This window comes from Engystomops pustulosus, chromosome 3 (genome assembly GCF_040894005.1).
Source record: "Engystomops pustulosus chromosome 3, aEngPut4.maternal, whole genome shotgun sequence".
In the NCBI taxonomy this organism is placed as follows: Eukaryota; Metazoa; Chordata; class Amphibia; order Anura; family Leptodactylidae; genus Engystomops; species Engystomops pustulosus.
Window position 1 is genome coordinate 29528336 of NC_092413.1, and position 11443 is coordinate 29539778.

Below are 11443 nucleotides of genomic sequence, written 5' to 3' on the forward strand. Positions count from 1 at the left end.
TACCCTAGCCCCTCTGTGTTCTGGTTTTACAAACCATTATTTCACTGCAAAGCAGCACATCACAGTCTCACCCTCCACCCTGCACTTCCTGTAATCTCAGCAGCAGTAATCACTCAATGGGAGGGGGAAGTGCTTCTTCAATTAAACACGCAAGTGTATATACAACAAAGAGGTGCTAGGGTAACTATGCTGGCTCATTAGCATAATTTTGAACATTGATTGGTGATCATGGATAACGAATATAAGCACGGCGCCTGGATCTATGAGTAAGTGTCCCTGGTTTATCATGATGAATTTTGATGGTCGATTTTCTTTATGTACAAGTTGTTCCGAAAGAAATAAAGTTATTCCAACTTCTTCATATTACAGCAAATGATACTGTATTACCCTTGGATGATACTTAATATCTAACATAGAATCGGTTCATTCTTTTCATTATTTATAATAATTCTTCTTCATTCATTTCCAGAACAGAACATGTATAACACTTATCCTCCAATAAAACAATATTACAGCTCATCAGTCCCATAATTCACCTCCTGATCCCAGTGGTCTCCTCATATCTGCATACTGATGACTACTTAAAAGTGCAGACGGACATCACAAATCCCTCATTATAAGCCCCTGTAATGAGCCAGTGTCTGGCGTAGCACAGGATGCTGGGAATTATTACGCACTCGATACCGTTTAGTGATGTTCTTGTTTTTCCATCATTCGAGATTAGTCATTCTTATATTTGTGATTAGTGAACAGTTCAAGGAATTTGCAGACTTTATTACCATAATTCGTTCTTCTGGTGTCCTGGTGCCCAGGCTTTGTTATCAGGCTGGGTACACTTTTCGTATACGCTGAGCGTACGCATTGACATATACTGGCAGACAGATGCTTAGTTGTTGCCTCTGTTTGACAAGTGTACATGGTATCCTGCAAAAAAGGTCAGATGGAAGGACATAGCAAGCTACATGGTTCCATTCTGCTCCCTCCTGCTTAGCGATGTCAAAAAATACATATAGTGATCGGAGAACCCCTTTAATATATTCACCCATGAAAAAAAGTGTTCAAATTTTAATCCCCTAGTAATGTTTACACCATAAAGATCATTTTAACACCTTACTTTACAAACAAAAAAGTTTTATAGCTGTTTTAGCTCCTATGACTCTTCATGGTTTCTCTGTGCTATGAGATGTTGTTTACTGACAATGTGCTTAGATTATCAGGATACAGGTTTGTATACACTTTTTTAGCTTCTGAACATTCTACTGGTGTTTGACAAAGAAAGAAAAACAGATCAAAGATGAGAGATCCATGAGATCCATGAGATATAACACACAATGACGCACTGCTAACTCACCTATAACACAGAGGGGCTCATGTACTAAGGGGCCGAATCGCTGGGTTTCCCGAATATTACCGATTTGCTCCATTTTGTCCCTGAATTGCCCCAGGTTTTTGGCGCACGCAATCGGATTGTGTCGCATCCGCGCCGGCTTGCACGCAACAGAAATCGGGGGGTGTGGCTGTCGGAAAACCCGACGGTTTCGGAAAAACCGCAGTATTTAAAAAAAAAAATTTGTGTTGCTTGACACGCACTTACATGCACCGAAGAGAAGAAGGTGAACTCTGGCGGATCTCAGCACAGCAGCGACACCTGTGCACATCGAGCACACGACCTTAGTGAATCCCAACAGAACCTGAATCCTCGTCGGAGAACACACCGCTGGATCACTACTGGACCGGGTAAGTAAATGAGCCCCATAAAGCCAGCCCTGCTATATGCCTCCCTCCCGTTTGATAAGGACCTTATCTGTCTGTAGCTTGTAGAGTAAGTCTCTGCACATTGCTGCTTACCGGCAGGAAGTATCTGTGTCTGTGCTGGTCTTGTAATGCAGAGGGGGATGGCAGGAGGCAAAGAGCACTACAGTGTGCAGACAAGAGAAGCTATTCATAAGAAGAATTCGACCATAGTCAAAAGATTTACAGACGTATCCAGGGGCAACCAAATTTGGTATAAATTCTGTATTTTTTGTTAATAACAGTGAATTAGAGAATGTGTTATTTTGTTCTCCTATGTATATTTAAAAATCTTGTCTTTGTGGGAATACCCGTAAAGAAAAATTTAAAATAAAAGTTACTTGTTATTGTATTAGAATGATTTATTTATTACATTTTTGCTATTAAACCTGATTTCTCATGCTGAATGAATTTGTCGTCAACTGTATCATAATTCATGTTTGAGCACCATGGAATAGATATTTATAGTATATACACTCCTGGGAAAAATGGGATCCACAAGCTGGGCAGATGACATTGTGGGGGTCACTTACTAAGGGCCCGATTCACGTTTTCCCGACGTGTTATATTTCTGATTTGCGCCGATTTTTCCTGAATTGCCCCGGGATTTTGGCGCACGCAATCGAATTGTGGCGCATCGGCGCCGGCATGCACGCAAAGGAAATCGGGAGGCGTGGCCGTAAAAAACCCAACGGATTCGGAAAAACTGCCGCATTTTTTTTAAAAAGTGTCGCTCGACACTCGCTTACCTGCACTCAGCGGAGGACGGTGAAATTCAGTGCAATCCGATGAACTTCAGCGCAGCAGCGCCACCTGGTGGTCTTTGGAGGAACTACCTTAGTGAATCCCGGCCGGAACTGAATCCTCCGCAGAGAGCGCGCTGCTGGATCGCGAATGGACCGGGTAAGTAAATCTGCCCTTATATGTCCATGTCTTAGACCCTTATTTATTGGGAAAATAGGATACCTTGATCTTTGTGGAAGCTTTCTCTGCTTATTGGGCATTGATACAGTTTTACGGACATGCAAGGGTATACGATTATATATTCCTTTTATGGCTCCATACGCGTCTAATAATATTTTATTATTTTTAGGTACCTGTGGGGTTGGAAGTTGAAGGAATGAACATCCTGGGACTGGTCCTCTTTTCACTTATACTTGGAGTAGCCTTGAAAAAGTTGGGTCCAGAAGGGGAAGAGCTGATAAGATTTTTTAATGCATTCAATGAAGCCACAATGGTTATTGTCTCTTGGATTATGTGGTAAGTTCAACAAAGTGACAAATACAAAACTAGAAGCCCAATGGAGGGGCTATAGGGCTATTCATAAAACCCATTGGGAAGATATACTTACACTTATTACAACCTAGCAGATTCTCTGTCGGACATAATCAGGGCCGGCGCTATGGGTAGGCAAAGGTGGCAATTGCCCAGGGCCCCCTGAAACCTGAAAGGGGAGAATCTCTTCTTTCAAATGAATCTTGAATTTTGTTTCTAGGTGCTCTGGATCCAGAGATATTCAGGTTTAAAGTGAGAATATCAGGTGCCATTTTTATATATAAAAATCACTCCCAACGGCAGTTCAACAGTTAATATCTCCATTTTCCTAAAACTTAGAAACACAATTTTAGATTCATATAAAATAGGAGACTCTCTTCTTTCATAGGAAAAAAGAAGTGAGGCTCTATGTGTCACAGAGCCAGAGATACAGCCCCCTGAAGTGTACCCCTCCTCCGGATTCTTAGCAATCAGGCTGCAGGGAGCATTAGCAGCACACAGGAGCTGCTGCTCCTCACAGATAATGGAAATATTCACTTTATATGTTACTACATTCTGAGAAGGGATAATATCAACTAATATTCATGTTTTTAACCCTTCTCTATGCAGAACTATCTAAGAACACGATTTCTCTCCTATTCCCTTTTATTTTGTGCTAGTTTTTTGTTGTTGGGAAAATTGACTGATACAATGAACATTCAAACCCAGAACATGTCCATAAAGTTATATGTAACACCAAAAACACACACATGTTCTGGAATAAAGTTTTTATTTCCCATTATCCTCCATAATTTACACCTATGTTATGATGTTTTCACTCTCATTCTTATGAAGCACGGAGGGTTCTGTTATTGTGTGGCTAATACAATGGTGCACATCTAAAAGTGACTTTATTATCTCATTAGAGAGGTTTATGGATATATAGTTATTTATTTGGGTGACCATTGTGTAAGGAACATACAATGATAGATTTGTGTGAATTTTCTAGCTGAAAAGCAGATATCTAGTTATTACAGTGTTAGTGATATTATGATGATTTATTTATGTGAACATATCATTATGGGACATTTGTGAACTCTACACATGTCCATCTATTACATTTAGGAGATGTGAAGGTAAATAGTTTCTGTTTGGAGCACATTTTTTGCCATCAAAGGGAAATTTTAAGTATTTTTTTGTAAAATGTTTTATTTCGAATCAAAGTTGCATGAAGGTGTCTATAAACTCTTTGATGCTATTTTGAAAATGGGGCAAGTGTCTGCTTTCAGAAAATATCGGTCCCTCTTCCCAATGGGCCTCACAAGTCTAATCAACCTACCAGTAATTTTTTGGAGTGTGGGAGGAAACCCACGCAGACACAGAGAGAACATACAAACTCTTTGCAGATGTTGACCAGGGCTGCAAGGCTGTAGTGCTAACCACTGAGCCACCGTGCTGCCCATCAATCTTCCTGTCAGCTATCTATCTCCAATAAAATTCTCCAAAATTACAGTTTGTTTTACCATACTAAAGGGAGCCTCTTGCTGACTGTGACTGGTCATAAAATAGTTAAATTTTGGGGCCCCATTTTTAGTTTTGCCCAGGGCCCCACTTTGTCTAGAACCGGCCCTGGACATAATGATAGAAGTGGATAATGTTTTATGGTTTGTCTACAAGCCATAGCTATATGAAGAAGGACTAATTTCTCTCCTATTGTCAACTCTATTGTGTAGGGCAGTGGTGGCGAACCTATGGCACTGGTGCCAGAGGCGGCACTCGGAGCCCTTTCTGTGGGCACCCAGGCCATCGCCCTAGCACACCAGACTGGACACAGGACTGCTTCCTGCAGTTTCAAGCAACTTAAAAGATGCTGCTTTCAGTGATATATTAAAGTGATACTTACTTTGCCACTTCGGACTGTAGGAAGAGGGAGAAGGAGTAGACAGAGCCGAATTATCTTTGGAGGACCTTCAGCTGGTCCCACAATTCTGTGTGTTCAGAGGGACATTGGAAAGAAGCTTAAATGATGCAAATTTTCCATCTTGTCCTTAGGAGGGCAATATAACCAATATCAAAAGTTTTTGAAGAACAGGGAGCAATAAGTTACATCTTTCATTTTTGGTTGGCACCTCACCTAAATAAGAGTGGTTTTGGGTTGCATTTTGGGCACTCAGCCACTAAAAGGTTCGCCATCACTGGTGTAGGGGAACTATATGGGGGTCATTTAATAAGGGCCCGATTCGCGTTTTCCCGATGTGTTACCTGAATATTTCCGATTTGCGCCGATTTTCCCTGAATTGCCCCGGGATTTTGGAGCACACGATCGGATTGTGGCGCATCGGCGCTGGCATGCACGCGACGGAAATCGGGGGGCATGGCCGAGCGGAAACCCGACGTATTCGGAAAAACTGTCGCATTTAAAAAAAGAAATGTGTCGCTTGGGACGCGCTTACCTTCACTTGGTCCGGCCCGGTGAACTCCAGCACGTTCAGATGCTTTTCAGCGCAGCAGCGCCACCTGGTGGACGGCGGAGGAACTACCTTGATGAATCCCGGCCGGACCCGAATCCACCGCAGAGAACGCGCCACTGGATCGCGAACGGACCGGGTAAGAAAAGTAATTCATACATTCATTCAACATTTTATCAGATCTTCAGTTCATCCAAATATGAAATCAGATGATTTGAGCCCCAGATTTTTTATAAATATGATATAATTTTTGTTACTTATATATACATTGTATTATTGTGATTCAGGTATGTCCCTATTGGAATTATGTTTCTTGTCGGAAGCAAGATTGTTGAGATGGGAAATATTGTACTCTTGGTGACCAGTCTCGGAAAGTACATCATGGCCTCTATTTTGGGACACATTATCCATGGAGGAATCGTTCTTCCGCTTATTTATTTTGCTTTTACGCGAAAGAATCCTTTTACATTCCTGTTAGGACTGATAACTCCCTTTGCAACAGCATTTGCGACATCTTCAAGGTAAGCACATTATGTATACTTTGCTAGAAAACTTTTTGTCAAAGGGTGTTTTGGAGACTTAAATCAGTATTGCCCATCAAACATTTATTACTTGTTCTCGGGATATGCCACAAATGCCTTAAAAATTAGGGTTTCATCTCTAGGACCCTCACATGTCTCAAAAATGAGGGTAAGGAATCTCCATGGTGGCTATGCACGCATGGCTAGTTCCATTCACTTCTGTGGGAATACTGAAAAAAGTTGAAATTGAAAATTTGCACATGCTCAGTTATTTCTCCATTCACCGTAACCATTGAATGGTAGTAACCAACTGGGATATTTGCTAAAGTGCCTGTAGCTTGAGCCCACATAGCAGCTGTGCCCGGTGCTGCATCTTAGTACCATATGCTGTCTCTTAATTTTGCTAATATGTAGGGGATTGGCCCATATTCATGAGACATCAATACTCTAAGGATCTCATTTGAAGGCTTCTCACTTCCAGCACTATATTTTGTTGTACCAGGATTATACCATGGCAGAAACATGGCCCATTATTCACTAGACCTCATGTGTACCAATCAAGCAGGCAGTGTCCCAAAACCCTAATACAATGATGGGCTAGAAGTAGTCAACTGTAAAGTTTCTGACAAAAAATAGTTTTAGCACAGCTGGAGGGAGCCTTTGACAACAAATCCAATGATACTTGTATCCTGCTTCTGGCATCTTCCTAGCCTTAGATACAGTCTGGTATATCTATCATCCCTACTTATAAAATTACATTCAGCTATTCCTGAAGTGGGCGGCACTTCCTGGTTGTGACATCAGCTAAGGGCACTGAGGCCAGAGCACTGAGGGCTGTCACATGAATCAGGACAGCAGGTTTGTAATTGGACAACCAGAAGCATGAGATGAGTCATGTGCTTGTAACATCACTCCAGGTCCTGTTTTCTTGCACTCCTCTACTACTGCCCTTTTAACAAGCCTTGTCTCCTCTCATTTCCCATGTTTCCCATGTTTACCAGGAAGCATGACAAAAGAAAATTAGCCTGATGACGCTACCTGTTCAACACCCGCAGATAGCTAATTAGAGTAAATTAGAGAATTGCGTATTTTTGCTTAGTGCAGTATTATGCAAAAGTTGTTATACTTTACAGTTGTACTTTAAGGCTCATATTTTCTGGGTTGATTGACAGATAACATATTAGACCTATTTGATGCCTATGTTATTGAAAACAAACATTATGGCCTAAATCCAGAGAGCTGTCCATGTCTTCTGGACGTTTGCCACATTTTATCTTTTTTAACCATTTTTATCTTTGTTTTTAGTTCTGCAACTCTACCAACTATGATTAAATGCATCGAGGAAAATAACGGGATTGACAAAAGGATCAGCAGGTTTATCCTTCCCATCGGGGCCACAGTGAATATGGATGGTGCAGCGATATTCCAGTGCATGGCAGCTGTATTTATTGCCCAGATGAATAACCATGAACTCAATGCTGGAGAGATCTTCACCATTCTGTAAGATACCACTCATTCTAAGTGAATGAATCAAAAAAAGTTCTAATGCAAAGTATAAGAGTCACGTGTGTTCTCTCTAGAATTCTCTCTAAGAAGTCTGAACAATGAAGAAAGGATCATGTGATCCTTTAGAATTTTTAAAGCGCAACATATTTAGCCTGTCCCAACATAAGATCTCTCCTCTGACTGTGCTGTTTATGTGAAACTGTCCTATCTTCACTGATTTTCTATGGGTTCTGGAGGGGAGGGGCGGCTGCTCCCTGCTCACTCTGGACAGAGGGGGAGGTCATGTGATGCTCTCTGTGTGTAGCTAGCATGGAAGCTGGATCTGTGCATATCTGTGTGTGCAGAAGTCTCCTATACAGAATAGTGAAGGATGGAGGAACATTTCCATATCAGTCCTTCAATTCCAGTCTGTGATTCTAGAGACCTTTTTAAGTCTCTGTCTGCACCTGAAATAGTGTTATATACTCCACTGCAGCAACCTTCCCCACAGCCTCTGCTCTATGGACACTATCTAGACAGCAGGGAAGCTGTTAACCCACACAGCACAGGCTATACTGTATGTTACTATTGGGCTGCATCTTTCTACTACTTATTGCATGCTCCATTCTCCTCCATGTGGATAAAGCTACTGGGCTGGTCACTGTATAGATCCTGTATCTATACATTATGCAGTGTCAAGTGGATTTATTTGTAGAAATCACACTGGATATGCTGAGTTACTTTAGTTAATTCTGAGCTATCTCTCACTGGAGCTACTTTACAGGAAGTGAGAGCATCTTATAATTGACTCAGCTTTAGGGCAAATACAGGAAGTAAATGTGCCCCATTATGGGCATCGTTTTGTTTGTTTTGAAGGCTATTTTTTTTCATTATAAAATCAAAAACTCCTTTATACCTTTTTAATTTGTGCTATTTTTGATTTATTCATAGTGTGACTGCCACTGCCTCAAGTGTGGGTGCTGCTGGAATCCCTGCAGGGGGTGTTCTCACTATAGCAATTATTCTAGAAGCCATTGGGCTTCCTACTAATGACCTGTCATTGATCCTGGCTGTAGACTGGATAGTGTAAGTATTTTATGGAACTAAAAAATGGCTAACTCTACAACAAATCATCAATCAACAGTGAAAATGTTTTAGAAACTTTGTGAGAAGTCTATCCTGTCATTTTAAAGGGGTATTCCCATCTGGGCATTTACATTTAATTAAATTAATTTGCCTTATGTAAACATTTCTTCAATTGGATGTTAATTAAAAAAATGTTCCTGTGTGAAGATAATTTCTCATTAATGTAGTCATGTTGTCCCTTAGAAACCAGATAGCTTCCTCGGATACGACCACGTCACACTCTGGCAGCGGTGGCCAGACTTGCGCTATAGGGTCCTGCCGGACCACCTGGATTCAGCGATCATTACCACAGGACGGCTGTGGAACCTGCAGTAATTCCCGGACATTTTATATAAAATAACCTTTTGTTTCTTTGTGCACTCAATCCATTAGAGGTGGTCGTATCCGAGGAAGCCATCTCGTTTCTAAGGGACCATATGACTACATTTATGAGAAATTATCTTAACACAGGAACATTTTTTTAATAACATCTAATTGAAGAAATGTTTACATATGGCAGATTAATGAAACTGAATGTGAGTGCCCAGATGAGAATACCCCTTTAAAGGGAACCTACCACCCCGATTCTACCTATAAAGGTAGACGGGGTGGTAGGTGGATGGATGGGACGTGAGGATAGCCCTTTTTTGGGCTAATCCTCACGTCCCGGGTGTCTGTTACAAAACTTCATTACATGTATATGCTAATTTTTTAATGCGGCTACTGGGGCGTGGAGTAGCCGGACATGAGGTTACAAGTCGCGACTACTCCATGCCCCAGTAGCCGCGTTACTCCGCCTACCAGGTAATCTTCGACGCGCAGCTCCTGGTAGCCTGTGCATGCGCAGAACGCAGGGGACCCGGACGAGGGCGCGCAGCTACCAGGAGCTGCGCACCGAAGATTACCTGGTAGGCGGAGTAATGCGGCTACTGGGGCGTGGAGTAGCCGCGACTAGTAGCCTCATGTCCGGCTACTCCACGCCCCAGTAGCCGCATAAAAAAATTTGCATATACATGTAATAAAGTTTTGTAAAAGACACCCGGGACGTGAGGATTAGCCCCAAAAAGGGCTAATCCTCACGTCCCATCCATCCACCTACCACCCCTTCTACCTTTATAGGTATAATCGGGGTGGTAGGTTCCCTTTAAGTATACAAGCCCTTTCTAGAACTATGTGTCTCCACAGTTACAAACATTTTTGGTCTAATCCTCCAATCACCTATTTCAGCACTAGCTGTTTCTAACCTACAGACAGTATTGGAAAAAAAGAGATGAATAATATTACTACAGTATGACTACTCCTAGTGATAGAAGGTATTAACATATAGCCGCGTCAGTCCCTATAATCAAAATGAAAGAAATGTCCATCTACTTATAGTCCATGTATTTATAGTAACAAAGGGCAAAGGCTAGATACACATGGGCACACATACATAAAATGTGCAATATTTCATAAATTATGGATGTCCAAAGAGGAGATCAACCTGGAGACCATCAGGGACAACTGTCTACAAAGGTATCCAAGCCTGTGTCGCCCACAATATGAACATGCTATACGGCTGAAGTAATCAGCGCAGAAGGTTCCAATCACTCTGTATATCACCCCTTACTGTGCATCTAAACACTGTGGACATGCAGCATAAAGTAAGATGTAAGGACCTATGCTTCACCATGCGCCAAAAGATAAGGCGGACTCAGGCCACCCTTTATGCTACAAAACCAAACCTACCCCTACACTCCTCCACAGATCATCAACGCCTCTCCAACTGTATAATCAAAATACCAAAAGGAACCAGAGCGGCAACAAACACTAATATATAAAAATAGTATTCTTTATTGAAAATAAATACATAGATTCGACATATATAACCCTCAAATGGGAAGAGAATATAAATACAATGTATGGGGGACACAAGTAGCCCAAGGTGGAAAAAAGGGCAACACAGGAGACCAGTGGCTACCCCTGTTAGCCCAGAGTCCAAATAATATAATTGATGATGATAGTAATATAGTCAAAATATTAGACTCAAATAAATAGGGGAAAAGTGGCAACAGTGCAGTAAAGGTAAACCATACACAAGACTGGAGCTACCATCCAGTGTTAGAAAAAATATCATATTACTATTGCACACTCACCCGAAAACATAATGGACAGACGCTGGGCAGGTCAGGGGAAAGCCAAAGGATACACCCCGACGCGCGTTTCGCACAAATGCTTCGTCAGGACCCTTTTTTCCACCTTGGGCTACTTGTGTCCCCCATACATTGTATTTATATTCTCTTCCCATTTGTGGGTTATATATGTCGAATCTATGTATTTATTTTCAATAAAGAATACTATTTTTATATATTAGTGTTTGTTGCCGCTCTGGTTCCTTTTGGCACCCTTTATGCTAGCAGTTTATTGGCCTCTTTGGTTCCGTTTAAAGGGATTCTGCCACCACTTGTTTCACAATACAGCTGGTGACAAGTTCCCATAGAACCCTATTAACTAAATGCCACTATTGCTTTAGCTAAAAATTGTTTCCCTCACATCCTCATAAAATCAACTTTGTTATCTTACCTGTCCTACAGCCATATCCTGAGCCAAGTTCTCCTGTCATCATTAATTTCTACTCCTCCTCATGCTTCCTTTTAACCATTCATCACTTCATGTCATGTGACCGGGGGAGATGTAATTTAAGGTCCTTTACCCACTAATGTTTGTAAAATCTACCATATGTATGCATCTGTTTACATAAAAATCCCAGTATGCCTTAACCCCTTAACGACTTGGCCTTTTTTAGTTTTTTCACTTCCA

The 11443-nt window shown here is 41.5% G+C and overlaps 1 protein-coding gene across 1 annotated transcript in view; it reads left to right on the forward strand.

The window, feature by feature from the left end:
* SLC1A4 (solute carrier family 1 member 4) overlaps positions 1–11443 on the forward strand; it is a 33134-nt gene that overhangs the window by 16205 nt on the left and 5486 nt on the right. Inside the window, exons 4-7 of the mRNA XM_072140400.1 lie at positions 2885–3051; positions 5801–6034; positions 7340–7534; positions 8471–8605. Of these exons, the coding sequence (XP_071996501.1) occupies positions 2885–3051; positions 5801–6034; positions 7340–7534; positions 8471–8605 (731 nt within the window). The remainder of the gene's footprint in view (positions 1–2884; positions 3052–5800; positions 6035–7339; positions 7535–8470; positions 8606–11443) is intronic.